The sequence below is a fragment of the Amblyomma maculatum genome, chromosome 1, assembly GCF_055883805.1.
Source record: "Amblyomma maculatum isolate TAMU_Amacu chromosome 1, ASM5588380v1, whole genome shotgun sequence".
NCBI lineage: Eukaryota > Metazoa > Arthropoda > Arachnida > Ixodida > Ixodidae > Amblyomma > Amblyomma maculatum.
The window spans coordinates 363092912-363112570 of NC_139344.1; the positions used below are offsets into that span (position 1 = coordinate 363092912).

Below are 19659 nucleotides of genomic sequence, written 5' to 3' on the forward strand. Positions count from 1 at the left end.
TCTTAATTGAATAAAGTTTATTCACTCACTCACTCACCAGCGCGCCGAGGAAGTGCGGTTATGAAACCGCGAAGGAAATCATTGCGGATCAACGGTTACCGGACTCCTCGCTACGGTAGCGAAAGTTACCGACGCGAACGCCCAGCCGCCGCTCCACACAGCTCAACCACCATAGCTCAGCCGTCAAGAAGGGGAGAATTACCGCTAGAAACTTTTGCCGGTGGCTCCTCCGCGTGGTGCTAGCAAGCAGCACTTTGTGACCGTTACGCAACTCGCGCCGGCCTCTGCACGTGCTGACGAGGGTGCGTGTTTCGATGAAGCCGAGAGGAGGAGAGGGACGCCCGCAACACACAGGAAAAAAAGTAAGAACAGTGAAGGGAGAAGTGCGCGCGCGGTTACGACATCATCGCTCGACCCCCCCTCCCGTTATGACGCCAGCAGGTTGCGCCGCCGGACGATATCACCGCTCTGCCAGGCGGAAGGACTCTCCTGGCTAGCGACGTAGTGTTGTTGCCGCTGCGGCGGCTGCTTACGTTGGCTGGTTGTCGTCGTTGTTCCCCGAGGAATCGCGCGCCGCTGCCGGCGGCTTTTCTTTTCCTTGCTTGTGGGGAGCTGGCGGGAGAACGCGCGGACACACACATACGCATGCACCTGTTTTCCTAGCAAAGGCGATCGCTCACGCGCGCGCGCTCGGGGGCAGTTTGTATGTAGCGGTCTATCTGGAAGGGCGAGTTTTTGTACGTCGGCAGCGGTCGAAAGGAACGACGGAGGCATGCTAGCCGGATCCGCCGTCGAAATCGCGCCAGCTGTGGCGCAGTGCCCGCGGCCGGTATTCTTCGACACCTCGTGGAACTTCCGTGGACACGAAGACGAAGACGAAAAATCGAGGGCGTTGGGCGACCTTTCCCTTTCGTCTAGTCAGCAGTGGTGGCGCGATGGTGCATCCCTCTGCGAACGGCGAGCGGATCTGGCCACGTGGGCGTGGCCGATGACCATCGGCGGTGGCTGTTGCCACTGTCGAGCAACACACAGCGCAGTGAGTAGAGATTATATGATACGCGGCGTCCCTTCGTATTCGACACGACGTTGTAGCGTCGCTTTGGAATCGACTGGTGCGGGCTCAATCAAGGCCGGTTTTCGATGTAGGAGAAAAGCTAAGCGCCCGTATAATGCGCGATGTCAGTGTACTCCTTAGAATACCAGGTGGCCGAACTTATACGGGACTGTCAAAGCCCGAGTCGCTTTGGGACGTTAAGACCTCATAAAACAAGACTATCCTGTCTCCTTCCACCGCGACCTTCATCCTCGCGAAAAGATTGTTTTTGTTACGTTCGCGTGAACACTGTATACCGGATCGCCGGTGACAAAAGGTTCGCGCGCACCGAACGCTCCGTCGGGTCGAGTACGCCCGACTCGAGCAGCTCTGGCGCCGGGCCCGTTGCACGAATCCATTGTTTTGAGCCGTTCGCCCTCTCTCTATTCGCGGAGCGCACGCTTGGCCAGTGTCGTCGTGGGCGCAGTGTTATCAGATTGTCTGCAACCGAGAGTTGCAGTGCCTTTTTTGCTTGCTGAGGTTCCGCCGGAAAACCAGGCCGCGCATACGACGCGGGAAAACAAAGGTACCCTTTGGCACTGTATCGTTTTTCCGATAGACGTGAGTGCAACCGACGCAGTACGCAGGTTACATTTCTTTAGCTTTATCCTGCTAGCAGGGCCGGCGAGTATATATTGATACATTGGCACGCGTTTGTCTTTGTCATAGAAGAAATGAAACGACAGCAGTGCGAGAGTGAATGCCACTGTGTCCCATATAAATTTGATTGGGCAAGTTGGTTCGATTTACCATGTGTCCTTGAGCCTTTTGCGAGAAGCTGTGTCCTCTGTGTACGTACTACCAGATGGGGGATTCCTTGTGGAGTTTTTATGCGCCAGGAGACCACTAAATCTCAGTGTAGGAGATTAGTGATACATATCTGTAACATTATAAGGTATACAACCATATGATTATTAAAGTCGTGGCCAAAAAGTGGTTGAGGATCAGGTAACAGCAGATCCGTTGAAGGATGTGATGAGGTTGGGCTTGGAAGAACTGGCTACCCTGTATACGGAGTGCCACATGTCTTCAAGCGCAGATAATCGTGAAATAACGCAAACATTGTCTTGATCCATAAGAAAAAAGGACGTCAATTACTTGCAAAATTCAGACGTGACAAGCTTGCGTTTCGTTTTTCTTTTACTATTTACTATAGTTAATCGCTAATGAAATTTGCGCATAGCTTTAGAAGCGGTGACGGAGCGATAGAGATGCTTCCAAACGCGGTGACCGCTCGCTCGTTCGATTATGTAAGCTTCTGAAGTGAAGCTGAGCTTCACGCCCTGTTGTCGGTTGTCTCTCCGTCGGTCGCATATGAAACCTCTCGAACGTGATCTGCATCTGGTATCTGGTACGGCTCCGCGCCGTTGTTGTTTCAGGACATAAAAAAAGTTGACGACACTTTGTCACGTGCATCTATCTCAGTTGCCCATGGATGCTGTAGTCACGACGCTTGAATATTTTCGAAGCGTCGGCTAACCGCGCTGAATAGTTCTGACGGTAAACAACAGCATGAACAGCATAGAGAGCACAGACTGGGGTCGCACACCCTGGGTGGCTGGCTGACCTCTGACCTGGCGACCTGGCTGAGAGGCGCAGTGCTCTCTGGCGCCTCGCGTCTTTCCATCATTTCTTTGTTCGTGAACCTGAAAAAGAACTAGACGACAGCATCATGTCTCGTTCAGAAACCGAACTAGCCATTTCAGTCTATATAGAATGTGCATATTGTACAATGCATCGGCATTTTAGCTTCGCCTGCAGTCAGGACCCCTTTTCATGCCGAGCGCGAAGTCAACGTTTGTCACATCGCGCTGCATATTCCTTCCTAGCTCTCTTTCCCTATCCCGGTTTGTTTCGTTTATACCCATGCAGATTAAACCCTGTTTAGGTTCTCATGACAGGCCTGAATTTGCGCGTCGTACACTGCAGCTCAGCGCAGGAAGCATTCCAGCCACATTTTGCCTAGTGTTTCGGGGAAACCCGTCACTAAGTTATGAAAGTAGGCCTTATGAGTAGAGTGTGACTTTTTCGGCAAAGTGATACCAGCTGACTAATTAAAATGCTTCATTTTTTCTTTTTTTTTTGTGACGGCAAAGCGACGTCACAAAGAACAGATGAAGCATTTGAACTAGTCAGTTGGTTTGCTAAGCGTGGTAGTTAATTTTTTAACCGTGCAAATAGAAATTTTAGCAGACCATTTAACAGCCTCGTCTGTTTTTTTTTAGAATTTCTTAAACGCGATTACCCTTGTCGCTGTGGTGTAATAATCATATTTGCCATTTCTCGCGCAGTTCGAAAACCGTGCACTTACAGTGGTGGCATAGCAACGTCCATAAACTCGCGTCACGGGGTGACTGATCCTGGTCCTGATGGATGGGGCATGTAACCGCCGCTTACGGCGGGGGCTAGCTTGCCACCGTATTTTATCTGTTGTAGGCCGTCATTGCACCCGCCACCGCTTCGGTGGTGGACGACGGCTGTTGCGGCGCCCGTCTTTCTCTCCTCTTTAGGCCGTCGTTGCACCCGCCACCGCTTCGGTGGTGGACGGCTGTTGCGGCGCCCGTCTTTCTTACCCTCTTCTTTTTCTTTCTTCTCTATTTTTTCTTCTGTCCGAACGAGGCAGCGGAGGTGCCTCAGCTACAGAGTCAGCAGCACGCCCGCGCATTTTCTTTGCCCGGGTTCGAACCCGACCTCGGCGGCTTCGTTTCGATGGAGGCAAAACGAAGAGGCGTCCGTGTGCTGTGCAATGTCAGCGCACGTTAAAGATCTCCAGGTGGTCAAAATTGCTCCGTAGCCCTCCACTACGGCTCCTCTTTCTCTCCACTTTCACTCCCACCTTCCTCCCTACCCTTACGGCGCGATTCAGGTGCCCACAGAAACAAGTGTGACAGAGGAACTTGGGGTTTAGGCAGGAATTTAAGATAGCCTAAACCGCGAGTTACTGCGCCTTTCCCTTCCTGTGAACCAACTGTTCTTCCTACAACAACAAATCGCGTCGCTGGGGGTGGGGGAGGCTGCTCCTGGCCCTACGGGGCTGGGACAGGTAGGTCACCGCCGCTTGTGGCGGGGGCTAGCCTGCCACCGGATTTCTATCTGTTGTAGGCCGTCATTGCACCCGCCACCGCTTCGGTGGCGAACTACGGCTGTTGCGACGCGCGTCTTTCTCTCGCTTTTATTGCGAAAGCAGTATACTACTATAGGTTTCGAGCCTTCAGCGTGGCGCGGCCGCACCCACGTGATACTGTGACGTCACACCCCACGTGACACTATTGTGAGAGCTGGGCTACCAACTCAAGCGGTCGGTGTAGCGCGGTCGCAGCCAGGGCACAGCGCGTGACGTCACACCCCACGTGACACAAAAGCAAGAGATGGGCTGGCAGGAGCTGCCAACTTGGGGCTCTCGTTTCACATGGGATGGTTATGCCAGAATCAGCCTGCTAGGAGCCTGGCATTCAGGCCAATAAGGCACGTTCATACGGCTTGGTTAAAGCAGGGCTTTATATGTGGGCTGAGGGAGAAGAAAAAGAGAACGCTCAGTCACCCGCAGCTAATGCTTTCGCTCAATATTGGTTTCAGCAGCGTTGAACCCTTGTAATTTTTCTTTTTCTTTCTTTATTTTCTCTTCTGCCCGCACGAGGCAGCGGAGGTGGCTCAGCTACAGAGCCAGCAGCAGGCCCGTGCATTTTCTTTTCCTTCTACCTACAGTCGCAACAACAACTCGCGTCACCCCTGAGCGATCGTGGCACTTGACCTTCCTGCTGAGGCGTGGGTGACAAGGTCACGTGTCACATGCGCCGCGGAGTGACTTTCTTCGGTTGGCGACGCCGCTCCTTTCGAACTGCGCGAGAAATTGCCGAACTGTATAAATAAATGATTGGTTCACAGGAAGCTTGGGAAAGGCGCAGTAGCTGCCATACGTGTTTCTGTGGAAGCCTGAACCGCGCCGTAAGGGAAGGGAGGTGGGAGTGAAGGTGGTAAGAGAGTAAAAATAGTCGTAGTGGAAGGCTGCAGAGCGATTTCGACCACCTGTCGATCGTTAACGTAGTACGTGCGCGGACATCGCACAAGGTACGGGCACCTCTCCGTTTCGCCTCTATCGAAAGCCAGAATTTGTTCAGCCACAACGCGTAAGGTAATAGCGTTTTCGAAATTTTAAAAGGTGATGTGACCGCTAATAACGGCCAGCTAAAAATCGTCGGTTTCAACTAGGCGCCTACCTGTAGTAGGTAAAAAGTTTACCTCGTTTTTCCTGATGTCCATTAGCATCGCTGTTATTTTGCCTAAAGAGCTGTTCTTTTTTTGTTTTCCTCTGGAATATATATTTAAAAAGCCATGGCGGGATTTCTGAAACACCTGGATAATTTGCTTTCGTGCCACATCCGCAGCTTTGGGAACCGCAAGACCTGACCTCTGTTCATTGTGCACACCACGCGCTATACAGCCTCGGACTCTGCCCTTTTAATCACGTACGCACTTTTTGACGTTCTAAAATTCGCGTTTCACTGTCACATCATGATTTCACATAAGCACACGAAACTCGGTCAAGTGGTCGGCTTCACGGCGTGGCGGTGACAGCGCACGCGTTGTTTTCGCGCCGGCGTCGCCCGATGTTGTTTTGTGTCGCGCGCGCCTTCCCCTTCGTGTGCTGGCGTGGCCTGCTGTGGTCGCGACGCGTGCACCGCGGGTGTCATGCCGACGCTGTCGCCGCTGGCGCCGGTGTCTCGGACGCTGCGGCAACGCGCGCCGCAGCTGCTGGTCCCACCGAAGCGCGCAGCTGCTCACCGCAGCGGAAAGAGGAAACCTACCGTCCGTCCCCCTCTCTCCCCACAAAACCGCGGTTCGCGTGGCTGTGGCGGATACAGTGTGCTACAAGTTGCCCATTGTTTCACCCATTCGATCCAGGCCAATGTGCGTGTGTACCGTTACGCAGCCGATCGTGTTTCGGGGATCGATCACTTTCCCTCTCTTCGGCCCCAGTTGAGGCGTCGTCTTCGCGATGAGCCGACACCGAGCCATTCTCGCTCGCTAGTTGGCGGCCGCGCCTATAGGGTCGTCCAGTCGGCGATCCGGAGGAAGATTTCTCCTCCGCGAAACCAAATATCGTGTTTCAATGGGCGATTTGGGTTTGCTTCCCGAGTTCTGATTGGAGCGCGACGGTATGGTCCCGAGACTCCTGGGGCATTTTGCTTCTTCGCGGGGTCGGAGAGCTTCTCCGGATTACCGATTGGAATACGCCGTTAGTGAGGATCTCGGAGCGGAACATGTGAAGCAGCGTAAGGCGACTCGCTTGCACCGACCGGAAGACGACGCTTCGAAGGAAACGGCCGAACTAAAGTGCTTGCGGGTAAGTCGTAAAAGCTGAAATGCGGTTCGCCCCGGATCGTTGGCAAGGAATAAACTTTGTCGACAGGAAGGTTGGAGAGGGCATTCAGAATGCGAACAGCCTCGGTCTACAACTCGCTGAGCTGCAACACATCTGCTGGCCGCAAGTGCGGACGGTTGGCAGTGCAGTACGTGTCAGCATGCAGCAGTTGCCGCCAATGGTGGCGAACCGGAAGCCTGTATCGTAGAAGCTTTGTGTGGTTCACCCATATAGGAATCGGTTTACCACCATAGCGTCATGTGAAAAACCGTGCCAGCTTGGTCATGTCTCTACACATTACATAATTTTAGGCGTTCTGGTAGTGTCGCAGATACGCTGAGGCATCTTTCTAAACGGACAGACCGTTGCAGTTTTCTTTTCCACCGAGGAAAACCACTTGTATTGAATATACATTGCTGCGTAGCTGTGGGCCGCACAGCCAATAATCATACCATTTTAAAAGTGGACTATGGGTACGCGTGAGCCTGCGCAGCCCTTATACTACTAGGTACGGCTTCTTTAGTTACCTTCTGGTGAGGCGGACGTTCACTGCTTTCCTTGTCATGTTTCAAAGTCGTCTGCGGTGGACGTTCCGATAGCCGCGCTAACGGCGATACATCGCGGCATGTACTGGGGACGGTATGCTTGATTCGTGGTGCCATAAGTATTCCTATGGCTGTTCCGTCTTGGGCGCGCCGCTATTTGCGTCTCCTTGGGGCAGTCGCGTACTGCCGTACTCCTGGCATCCCGCACACGGAAGCAGAGTACCGTGGGTAGCTAGGCGGTGTCCACCGTTTCTCTCTCTCTCTTTCTGTGATCGCTTTTTTGCCGGTGGCGCTAGCAGCAGAGGAGATGCTAATCGCTGTAGTACATCGCCAACGATGAACAGCGCGGAATAAGTGGGTGTGGTTATTTTGACGCGCCGAGTCGCGAGCGTGCGTTTCCTTCGCTCAAAGTCGCGATCATGGCGGCAAGAAAAAATATATGGGGGACATTTAAGCTCCGCTTTTAAGGGTATGACGGGATAGCATATGGGCTCCCAGGCGAAAATTGTAACTGGTCTAAATGGTTTAAGGAACAATTCCCAGTTGATGTACCATTTGGATCCCAGTTGAATTCAGTTCTGGAATTCAACTGGGATCCAAATGTTATGGCAACTGGGTTCCAAATGGTGTCAACTGGGAATTGTTCCTTAAACCATTTAGACCAGTTACGATTTTCGCCTGCCACTCGAAGCACCATTTTATAAGCTTAGTTAGTGAAGCGAACATGCGCTTGCATTGCCTTTCCGCAGCTCGTGAGAAGCGGTCAGTAGCACGTCGCAGCTTCCACAGCCCGAAGCGGTCACTGAGCATCGCTTTGACATCTCTGGTGTTTTCGCTCTGGCCACACGGAAATTCGAATTTCGCATCTGCTGCTAGGGCGGCTTTCGGTGCTCAAATTATACTGTTATGTGTGAAATGCTACTTGAGTGAAGCAATGAGTGGTATAAATGATGACAGATGCGGCACCTTTCCCTTCCTTTGTTTACATTGGCCCTGCCGTGGTGGCGCAGTGATTAAGACGCCCGCTCGTCTACTTTGCTGAAGCACCTGGGTTGGAATCCGATCGCCGGTTGGCTGCGTCCGATGGAGGCGACACGGAGATGCGTCCGTGTACTCTCTGATGTCAGTCCATGTTATAGATCCCTAGGTGGTAGGCACCTTTCTCTTTTCGCTTTGTCTCACCTTCCTCCGCTTCCTCACGGCGAGGTTCAGGTGTCCACGGAACCGCGCTTCAAGGAAAAGCAGGAAGGTAGGAGCGAAAGCGTAAAAAGAGAACCGCCGTCCGTCCGCGCGCGCGCGTGCGTGTGTGTGTGCTCCACGACCTGCTGTATAATATTGTACTCTATATTGTCTGTTCATCTGCGTTTTGCATGTATGCTGACCAACTAGCTCAACATGGCACTGTGTTATAGATGTGGCGCCTTTCCTTTCCCGTAAACCAATTTATTTATTTACATGGCTTCGTTCTCATGCCGTTTTTTGTAGCGGAAGCTGCAACTAGGCTAGCCGAAGCGTTTCGCCGTGCCTGTCATACGCCACAACTGCGCATGTGCCGTATCCATGGCACCTAGCTGCGCCGTTTCACAGGTATTCCGCCGCTGCGCCGACTCGTGACATCACATGCATCGTTAAGCAGCCTCACTGCGCATGCGCAAACCGTTCGTCGGTCCCCTCCGCTGCGCCGTCTCTTTCATCGCGTCCGACTTCGTACGATCTTGCTAGTCAGATGCGCCATGGAAAGAAACTTAACTCAGGCTATCATGCGCGAAGCATAAGGCAGTAGTAGTAGTAGTAGTAGTAGTAGTAGTAGTAGTAGTAGTAGTAGTAGTAGTAGTAGTAGTAGTAGTAGAAGAAAGTTTTATTGAGGCGCAACGCTTAGGCGCCTAATACATCGATGGCCTGCTGGACGAGCAGGCGCTGTTCACCATCAGCACCAAGCCAGTCCACCCAGGTTCAGATAGTATAGGAGGAGGTGGGAAAGAATCCCGATTGCATTGCAACCGGACATGAAAATATGCAGTGTGAAAGGTTGGCATAAGGGGAAGGGCAGTTGGGGCATGATCGATCACGACGGAATTTGTAGAGATATAGCCGTGCAGGTGTTATGAGTGTATTCAACTGTATTTGCCGAAGAATATGAGCCTCCCGAACGAAAAGATTAGGATGAGGGTCGGGGTAAAGCTTGCGGTCTAAGCGAGCAGCATTGTAATATTCGCTGATGGTGGCGCGAAGAGACAGTCTCGACCCGCCCTCCAAGAATTTTGGCCAGGTAATGAACGGTGACTGTTACGAGTTTCACGGGCGAGCTGGTTCGCCAGCTCATTGCCGTCAATCCTCGAGTGTCCAGGGATCCATCGGAGGAAGACGGGGCAGGGCTGCAGCGCAACAAGTGCTGCCTTGAGCGCCGTGGACAGATGATGTGTTAGACTTTTAAATTGAATGGCACGGATAGCAGCATGGCAATCAGTGTATATAATATAATGAGGCACAGATGGGAGAGAATGGAAACTGAATGGCATGAATGATGGAGAGGACCTCAAGTGAGATAATATTCGGAGGATGGAGAAAGGGGCCGCTAGTGTGTGTGACAGCGATAGATGTGTATTGTGTTTTCTTTGTAAAGGATTAAAATGTTGGGATATCATAGCTTGTTTAGGAACATTGTTTCTTCTAAAAAACAAAAAACACAGGACTTGCAAACAAGTGCATTCTCTCCTAGGATGGGATGGAACGGTATACGTTCTATGTAAAGCCGTGTGAAATGTTTTTTTTTTTCCTAAGTTTTCCGAGTTTTCTATACGAGAACAAAATGTGGTTTATCGTGAGCCCATGTCCGCCAACCTTCACCTATTGGTTCGTCTTCTCTCTTGAGAATGAAGTTGCGTGTAAGATGCGTGTGTCCAATGCTAAGGCGACATACCATTACTTCGATGAAGCGTTTCTGGTGACTGCATGACTTTCATTCCTCAACGACTGGTTTCACGATGTGCAGTTTGTAGTTTACTTCATTGTTCTCGAGGCTTGCCTTTTTGCTCTGTTTTTATTTTGTATGAATTTCAAAACAACTTTATGCTTACATTTACTTTTTCTATTTTTGGATTTTGGGCAGCTACCGCACATGCATCAGCTGTCTCGTTACCTCATGGAAAGAAGCGGGCAGTGATGGCGCGTACAGTGCGTGGCATTTTCGGAGAGTGCAAGAAATTGCATCGGACGGCCCGGAAATCATTGCTTGGCGTGAGGACGCCCGACAGCGTAGAGCGGGAAGAACGTCTCACGAAGAGGCGGTGTCAAGATGCGGACCGACAGAGACTCCGAGCCGAGCTTTCATTACGTATATTCTGGCTTATAGCTGAGCCAAGCCACGACATTTATTTTTCTTTTTGTGGTTAAATGTGAGCGCCTCCGTGTCAGCACTTCACGGACACATCCAGCGCTGATGTTATGCTACTTTAGTATAGGATGGAACTTTAAAAAAATCAGCTGCGGCTAACTATAGGCTGGAATGCGGCGTGTATTACTCCGCTGGACAGTAAAAGGAATCGATTTTTTTTTTTACTAAACCTAACAGTTCAGACTTGTCGAAATTCGTAGCTCATAATTTGGTGTGAGTTTTTCTTTTTTACTAAGGTAACCAGAAAAGCCTTAAAAGCCACCTATTTTCGGTTGCAGATAAATAGTGTGTGTGGCGGTTACTTATGTTGTATCCGACCGCAATGCAAAGGGGGGAACGCTGTGCAAAACCGGTGTTCACGCAATGGCCGTTCTTGCGCGCTGATTTCTATACGCCGTTGTGTCGACCGCACACTGCGCGACCATTCGAAACCGGTAGCGTTAATTATTTCTGGCATTCTCTTTTCTCTGATGGTGCAGGCTTCGGTGAAGCGAGTTTCCACTGCGCGTGCCCACAGCCGTGAAGGGGGGCTGGCAGGCGGCCGCGTCATGAACGGCCCCGAAGGGGGCTCGGCTCCCCCCGGGGGGGCCATGGGACCGTCGCTATGGCACCGTCATCCGGTGCCCAAGCGCAAGATAGCCGTCGTCCACGGCCCACTGGTGCCCCGCAGTGCGTCGCCTTGCGAAGAACTGCGGCCCAGGGAGCTGGGCCCTCCGGGACTGGCCGTCGCCGCGCCTGGCCCCTGTGCGGACCCGGGCTCCACCAGGGACCCGGCAGCTCCATCCGGGTAAGTGAAAATCATGCTGCCACTGGTATGACATGGCCGAAGGCGATTTGGAGTCGATATTGGCCATCTACATGTTCTCCTTTCTAAAAACTGCTTCGCTTTCGTTGCACTGTGCAGTTCCTGAATTCTCCAGAAAGCCTCAGTCATGGCGTGCCAAGCGGCAGGTGCTATACTGAAGTCTGTAACCCGTACCTGTAACCCGGCGTAGCTCACATGTTCCCGTCAGTTAACTAGCAGTGTACCTTGCCAGGTCACGAGTTGATGCACGCGCGTGCTTCAAGCGTGCATTGCGCTTGAACGCACGCGCAAGCTTGTAGCGAAAGGTACACTACGCTGCCCTTGGGCATTTCGCCGGTGCATGAAAGAGCGACAACTCGGGTCTCTCTTTTCATGTGGGAGGGTGATGGCATTAGTATCAGCCTGCCATGACATATGAATTCACGTTACCCCTTATGCCACGCAGGTACGTTAAGACGGCTTAGTTAAAGCGGGGCTTTATATATGGGCTGGTAGCCTACACTGTCGCGTCATACCTTTAAAGGCGGAGCTTAAGTGTGAATTTTGTAGCCACGCCACTCTTGAGCATTTCGCCAGTGTCCATTCTGTTTCCCAGCAACCGATTTCGCTATCAGGCCTCTCCTTTCACATGGGAGAGTGGCATTAGAATCAGCCTGCCATAACATTTGAATTCACGTTACCCCAACGCCACACAAGCACGTTCATAACAGGCATGAAAGTGGGTTCTGCTTGGAATGCCGGTAAACTTTGATCCGTTCAGCGGAACGCTGGTTGTGCTCGGTCGCCCGTAGCTAAAGCTTTTCGCTCCACATTCGGTTCAGCAGCCTTGAATCCCTCTTAATTTTTATTTTGCCACTGAAGCATTGACTCATGCGGCAGCATTTCAGTGCATATACTGCCCAATGACCTTCCCGACCAAACAGTGTACTGTATTTACTCGCGTGTAATGAATCTTGTTGCACCCTACATCGTAGCTAAAAACTACATTTTTTAAGGTGAGAGCCTGTAATGCCTCATACTCACGGCTTCCTGTCCTTCTATAGCTGTCAATCATCCTGACAGCCACGCCGGGCATGTCAGAAACGTATCTTAGTGCTTCTTGTGTGGCGTAATGCCAGAGCGGTTGCCATGGAGACCACCCCGCTAGTTAGCGGTACAGATAGTGACCGATAATGATAATTAGTGATAGTTATAGTGACAGTGATAATAACAGGGAAGACTGACTATGGCGTTATCATCTGGTGACGTCGTGACATTTGTGTTGTCATGTTTAATGCTCACCCTTCCTTCAAGCTCAACGTTGAGAACTAGCGGGCGCCATTTTTGGAACGCCGAAAGAACTATATGGTGTTGCAAATGCGCTATTCATCGAATGCCACCATGGCAGACCGGCAGACGAACTGCGTGTGAAGGTTCGGCGCAAAATCTGGCAACTAATAGAAATAGAGAGATTTAACTGGCCAGAGACGTGCTGGCGTAGACGTATATAGGTTTACCGTACCGCTCCCACTCAGGCGCAGTGGTCGCGATTGCCCTCATCCTTGCGAGCGCGCTTGCGTTGGACCCCTAGCCGGTATGCGTCTACGTCAGTACATCTCCGGCAAGCTATATCTCCCTATTATTTGTTCGATCTACCATATCAAGGTTCGATGGAATTACCTGGTGGCTGGACTTTGCGCTGAGTGTGCTTAAGCTAGAGTGAATAGCAATTAAGTTTAGGTGGTGCTTTGTTTGGACAGCACTCCGAGTCCCCGCACGAAGGGAGTTACACGTGTGGTTTAGGATAAAAGCTGCTGATTACGTTAGTATGGCAACCATGCTGAAGAGTGCGCTGTTACTTTAATGACTACTACCGAATTATTTCATCAGCATCTGCTGTTCTATCTCAAGATTTTCTTCCCAATCCGCATAATAAACGCACCCTCTATAAATTTGCAGATATCTCTGGTGATGCATGGCTACGTGTTACAGGTGTTAGAGCCCCGAGCTTGCACTGAAATCGTGGGAGGAGAAAACTCGTGTTGCCACTCACCTCACGCATGCTTGCCTTCACACGCTTGTAGTGTATTCAGAGCTCCCCATAACGACAGGTTGAGAGCTGCTCTTTGTGTAGCTGATGCCAGATTACTCGTGATCATTTGCAGGGACGTCGTACTTCCGGGTGGGCAGTGTCGCGGTACGTCGCCTCGGGACTTCCGCTCCTCGAGGGACCACCGTTTGTCGAGAGATTCGCGAGACATACCGCTCAGGATAGACGTGGGATCTTTGCCCGTCTCCAGAGACTACTCGTCGTCGAGTCCTAGCGGCCTCCTTCCCACCAGAGACGTCACCGCGTCGTCGGCCCGGCTGTCGAGAGACATGATGAGGGGCGACGCGGCGCGGCCCAAGGACGCGACGTCGCCCATCTGCAACACCATTATGAGTGCCTCTTCGTGCTCAGCGGCTGTAGTGAGCCCGGTGACACCCCCCACTGTGACTGGCTGCAGTGGTGATGTGAACATGCCCAGCACCGTGTACGGCTCCAGTCCTGGCCGCAAACTGGAGGACACCCTGGCCGGTTTAAGGCTGGCTCCCCCACGAGAGAGCGTGTTGGTTCGTGGTCCGGGGCTGTCCGCGGCCAGGCCGCAAGTGACCAGTCCTCAGATCCTCGAGCAGCACATCAGCAAAATAATCTCCGAGAACGCGGCTATCGTGGAGACGCTCGACCCGCTATGGACCAAGCGCTATATGCGCCACAGCAGTTCTGGCAGCAACAGCTCTTCATCTAGCAGCGTTAGCGGCAGTAGTGCAGATTCGCGAAGTGCAAGTCTAGGTGGTGGTAGCAGTAGTGCGCGAAAGTGGAGCCTGGATCCCTCCGCGGCAGGGTATCGAGGTCGCTCCAACCCGCGGAGGGTCTCCGAGAGCGCCCTGGTGCGAACTTCATTATCCCCCTCTGTGCCCGCAACTTCGGCGGTCACTGCCCCGACGTCCACCGTCGCCGCCCCGCCCCCCGACGCACCCGACGGCAGCATCATCCGTGACCTCCTCCTGCGGCACCGCGGCGAAGGTGGCGCCGAGGGAGCCTGCCCCAAGTGCGGCATCTGGTTCCGTAGCGCCGCCACACTTGAAGTGCACCTGGAGCACTACTGCAAGGCGCCCAACCCACCACCCAAGAAGCGCAAAATATCGGAGCCCGTGCTGTCCTCTCACCACGCGGCCGCCGCGTCCCGCTTCCCGTTCCCTCCGATGTCGACCCATGCCGCAGACGACATGATGACCGGACACGTCAGCTGCAGTGTCGGTGCTAGTGGAAGCAGTAGGAGCAACAGCGTTTCGTTCCTGCCTGGCCCACCGGCGGGTGCCGATAAGATGCCAGGGCCACCATTGCCTCCTCCCGCGGCGCTCCCACCGCTGCCACCGCTCGTGGCCTCCTCTCCGCCTGCTCTTTCTCCGCCCGTCTTGACGGCCGCACCTCCGGTCGTCACAGTGGTCCCGACCACAAGCCTCCTTGCTCCTCCTCTCAGGGCTAACAGGCCCACGTCTCTGGCGTTGGGCAGCGGTGCTTCGACGCTTGTGGGTTCCACGCTGGTGAGTCCCGAGACCCCTCGTCCCAAGAAGACCTGCCTGCAGCTCTACATCAACGGACACGCGTACACTTATCTGGGCCTCAAGTGCTCCACGCGTTCCACCTACTGCTGCATCTATCGGCCTCAGCCCATGTACGTGGCGCAAGAGGCCGCGCCCCCGGGCCTGTCCATGTACTCCGACTGGCGCGTGGTGCCGGTCGCCGAGCCTGTGCCTGGCGTATCCCACGTGCGGCTGCTGAGGCATTACGACTCGCGCCAGTGGCTCCACTCAGGTGCATCTCGCACCACCATGAGCCCGTGTGGGGCCGCGGCGCCGCTGGTCACGCACTCCAGCTACTGGCTCTACCGCAGCCGTGCTCCGCCCAAAGAGGCCAGCCAAGTGAGTGTGCCCTTTGGCGCCCTGCCAACAATCTAACATGTGAGGTTTTTAAAGCTGTAGAATATCAAAGCTTAGAAAATGTTGCAAACTTTGGGCATAATGTGTGCTGATATATATTATTGCGTAAGCAATACTGCGCCAGGATTTTTATAAACATGTGTGCACACACTAAGCCCTTGCTCTTGCTGATAAATTGTGGATTCGTGTGTATGCTTAAAACATGGCTTTAAACATGCAACTACCAGCTGGCGAGGAGCATTGTTTAAAAGCAACGTACGCTCGGTTTGTTTCACGCGGTAGTCAAATAAACATTGCTCACGCATGCATTCTTTCTGTCAAGCCTGCTGCGGCCTTGCAACGCTGTAGTGAGATGAACGATGCACCATTGTTGAAGTACAATGCCCCGATAGGAGCAGTCTCATGCCTAAGCTTGTTTGTTCTGAAGACGTCCTGTTTTCAATTTGGCATTGCCAGGCTTCACAGCGGGTCGCTTATTCTTTCTGGCTTTTCGAGCTGCTATAGTGACCATGCTGAAATCACATGATGGATGCTACATCTTTGCTGCAAGACAAATTCTAAACCTGCTGTGGACCTTACTGGCACACTGACATTTGCAATGCTTATTTTATTTTTAATTAGCATCAAATGACAGTGTTATTCTCATTTCGTAATTGTTTTTGTTTATGTCGTAGCTTTCATTCATGTCTTTAGCTCATCAGTAACTTCACTCACTCACTTCGTTACATTATTTTTCGCATCACATCTCTCTCACCTGCTCACTGGTTGGAAAGAATGGGAGTGAAGAAACACTAAGCAGAGAGGAGTGCATTGAGAAAAAGTCTATTGACAAAAATACAACCGCTTTTGCATCAAGGTAGAAAAACAAAATAGAGGTTGAGTACTGAGTTGTGTAGTTAGCTGTACGTTGTAGGCGTTAGATACTCGTTATTCTTGCCGATGCTGCCTGTAGAGTTGTGACAGGAAAACTGCGAAACGTAAAAGCTCTGATGGGCACCTTTCAGTTCTCTGCATCTGCCTTGGCTGAAAAGCATGATGAGCTTCTCATCATTCTTAAAGTGTACTGTGGAGTTCCATGCAGGCTTGAGTGTGGAGCGTATCTTGTCTTAACACTGGTGCAATTTTTATTGAAGCCAATCCCTGCAAAATGTCTGTATGGTGTTTCGAGAGCTTGTCGTCTCGTTTTTGTCAACCCTTTATATCCCTATATCATTTTTCCTAGTGACTTCCTTTTAAGACTAATGAAGGAAGGCAGGGGTGTATAGGTTAGCAAAAATATTTGACTAGCTTTCAGGAAGCTTTCATATAGATGGTGCTATATGTCTACCTTTTCAAAAGTGCACCAAAAGGAATGTGTGAGTAGCCATATATATGTATGAACATTTGTTGTGTGGAAACAATGGATGTAATGGCTGTGCAGAGCGAAGACAATTGTAAAAAGAGTGTTTATTACATAACATGTAAGCATAAAAAAGCAAATGAGCACTAGTTCACAAGATCCTGCTTATACTCCGTTTCATACATCAAGTGCAACACTGCCAAAGCTACAGCTCTTGTTTGCACTCTCCGCATCTGCGATGAAAAATAGTGCCTGCTCTTGACGAGAGGAAATAATAGTTATTTCGTCCGTAAGCTTAATACATCTTACATTTGCCATCAACTTCAAAAAGAGCACCTCTTTTAGGGAGAAAAGATCGGATTCGGTGAATTTGTATGTTTTCTATGTCGTTTTCATTCGTGTCACGTTTTCGCTGCCCCGAAACCTTGCCAGCTGTGCCACTAGATGGCGCTGGCTGTGCCCTCCACGCTGCGCATCCCTTTTTGAGAAAATGGTTCTTCGGCGCGCATTTTTTCTATATGATCCGCACTGCAAAGATGTTTAGACATGCGAGCAAGCTATTGCAAATGTGTATGCTCGGAATAGAGCCCGTTTCTGCAGGAACCACTCGGCCACAAAACGAGCGCGTAATGATACGCCTCCTTTTTTTTTTTCTTGCGGACTACTCGCATAGCTTTCGCTGCGTTGCACCTGATGTATGAAACGGAGTATAGAAATGATGCGTTGGTGTTCCACAGTGACTGCTTTCTTTCTGATGTATTATTTTCTTGCCTTCCCTCAGTCTGCAGGTGTCACAGGCACACATCGCACTGACCTCTAAATAAATTATTTTCTTCCTTGTTTTGAAGTTTACTACACCATGCAGTCTTTCTGGAACTCGCATCTTGCTACACACAGCGGCAGCTTTTCATTGCTATGAATGGAAGGCTGCAGGGAATGACCTTACAAAACTATGTCATTGTGCAAAACAGTACGGCTGCAAGATGGTTTGCATTGCTGCCTGGTTTGTTGTTCTTTCCATGGTGACTTCGTGGGTGCAACCGGCACCATCTATGGTAGCCTATTGTAACGAGACGTTTAGCAAATTTGTTGTAATTAACAAAACTGTTTTCTTTCTTGACTAACGTTGAAATTTGGCAGTTGTGACATAAATATGCATTTAGTAATGGACTGACCTCGCACACCATGGTTCTATGAAATAGCTTATAGCAGCAAGAGGGGGAACCGCATAATTCTGCTGCGAGAAAAGTGGGCTTGTTCCAGCTCTCTCGCTTTGTCCAAAAAAAGTTGTTGTACAGCGTGTATATAGACAGTGTCTTCTAGGTTCTGTATGTATCCCAGCAACAAAAGCAATGTCCCAGTGAATTTTGCTGGTTCTGAAACTCACTCTCGTGGCTTCCTCTGCTCTCTGTGCAGTCCACAGCCATGGAGTCTGATGGGAGTGCTGCACCTCCAAAGTCAAGCGTGCCGGAGCCAGTGCCTTCGTCAGAGCCTCCAGTGGTGATGGAGACAATGGACACTGTTCCAGTCACCAGTGCTGCCACTGCCGAGCATGTTCAGGTCAGCGGCCTTCATATATGCTTCTACCATCCTTTTACATTGAGAGTTGTAGGTGCTTCAGTTCCAGAGATTGTGGCCATTGGCGGCGTAGAAAGGTGAAGAGCACGAGGGGAGGTGTGGGTGTGAAATTAATAAAGGAAGCATGCTGACAGGGAGGGGATGTGAAGGAGCTTACTGGCATCGCTCAAGAAGAAAGTATGTAGCAGTTGCATCCTACCTATGCTCACCTATGGGGCTGAAATGTGGAAGCTAACGAAAAGGGCTTGAGTTAAAGTGAGGACAACGAAGGGAGCTACGGAAACGAAATTTGGCAGGTGTAACATTTAGAGATAGGAAGCGTGTAGAATGGGTCAGAGAAATAACTTGAGTTAATGGCGTTATAGTGGAAATCAAGAAGAAATGGGCATGGGCAGGGCATGTAGTGCAAATAGAGGAAAACTAATGGTCGCTTAGTGTAACAAACTGGATTCCAAGTGAAGGAAAGCATAGCAGGGGGTGGCAGAAAGTTAGATTGGCGGATGTGGTTAGGAATGTCGCAGGGGTCAAGTGGATGCAGCTAGCACAGAACCAGATTAATTGGAGGAATATGGGACAGGCCTTTGCTCTGCAGTCGGTGCAGTCTGGCTGATGATGATGATGATGAGAAGGTGCCAGCAAGTGTGAGCCCCTTCATATTCCCTTGTTCACTGATACGTGTAACATCATTCGCTTGATGCCCGATGACCACCAGTGGTGATGGACTCTGCTGTTGAGCAAGCATTGCAGTGTGTTCAAGGCAGAAAAACAAACAAGAAAACAAAAAAATTAAACAAGCAAGAATAAAAAGAGGATTCAACACGAAGACCCTGCAATGCATGCCACCTACTAAGATGATGCAAGGCAGCTTTAGCATCAGGACTCTACAGTGCGTGCTACACTGAGTGAAGCAAACAGGCTTCGGAGGGAGAAATCAGAAGCTAGAGGAATTGGCGATATTCCACAAGCAACTCCAGGACAATTCACTTAGGTTGCCTTGTCCTCTGTGTGGTCACCTAAGGTTGCCCAACGACTTCGCGGCATTATCATTTGCTTGACGCCTCATGCTGCAAGAGTAGTTTCCGACTGCCGACCTTTCTACATTTTCAGCTGTGCACCAGTCCTTCACTGAGTTTTGCATTACTTGGCCACAGCTGTGGCATTGGTTTATTTTCTTCCTTTCATGTTTTCAACTAGTCCAGATCGTTGCCAGGCTCTGAACCTCTGGATTAGTGCTATTTCACCAAAAATTGGGACAAAATGTGGCCCAAGTTCTGTAGGCTATACATGGATGCAGACTGACATATGTATCTTGTTGACAGTTATGGTAGTTGGACACCAATGTATAGATTTGATGGGTGTGTGGAACAAGAAAGTTGCTGTTTTAATAGTTGTTTGTCCTGAGTGAGAGGTGTCATCTAAGTATGGGAGTAAAATCTGCACAGCAAGATTCAGTAATCCTGTCCTTGAGCTACTACTTGTGAATGCCTGGTTAAATGAAGTGGTGGTGCAGGCCACTCTGTAGGCCATCCTCATGTTGATTATCATTTCATTAGAAAGACATTTCAGAAACCATGTTCATT

General features: G+C 50.9%; 1 protein-coding gene across 6 annotated transcripts in view; it reads left to right on the plus strand.

Annotated features, from left to right (window-relative positions):
* shn (zinc finger protein schnurri) overlaps positions 1-19659 on the plus strand; it is a 95306-nt gene that overhangs the window by 62946 nt on the left and 12701 nt on the right. For 2 of the 6 annotated variants that reach the window (XM_084591679.1, XM_084591680.1), the window contains exons 1-4: positions 554-1036; positions 10874-11181; positions 13344-15144; positions 17918-18061. In XM_084591679.1, coding sequence (XP_084447805.1) covers positions 773-1036; positions 10874-11181; positions 13344-15144; positions 17918-18061 — 2517 coding nt within the window. In that variant the 5' untranslated portion in view covers positions 554-772. Of the gene's footprint in view, positions 1-553; positions 1037-6184; positions 6438-10095; positions 10335-10873; positions 11182-13343; positions 15145-17917; positions 18062-19659 lie in introns of those variants that run through there. The other 4 variants (XM_084591683.1, XM_084591684.1, XM_084591681.1 and 1 more) reach the window with 3 other exon arrangements.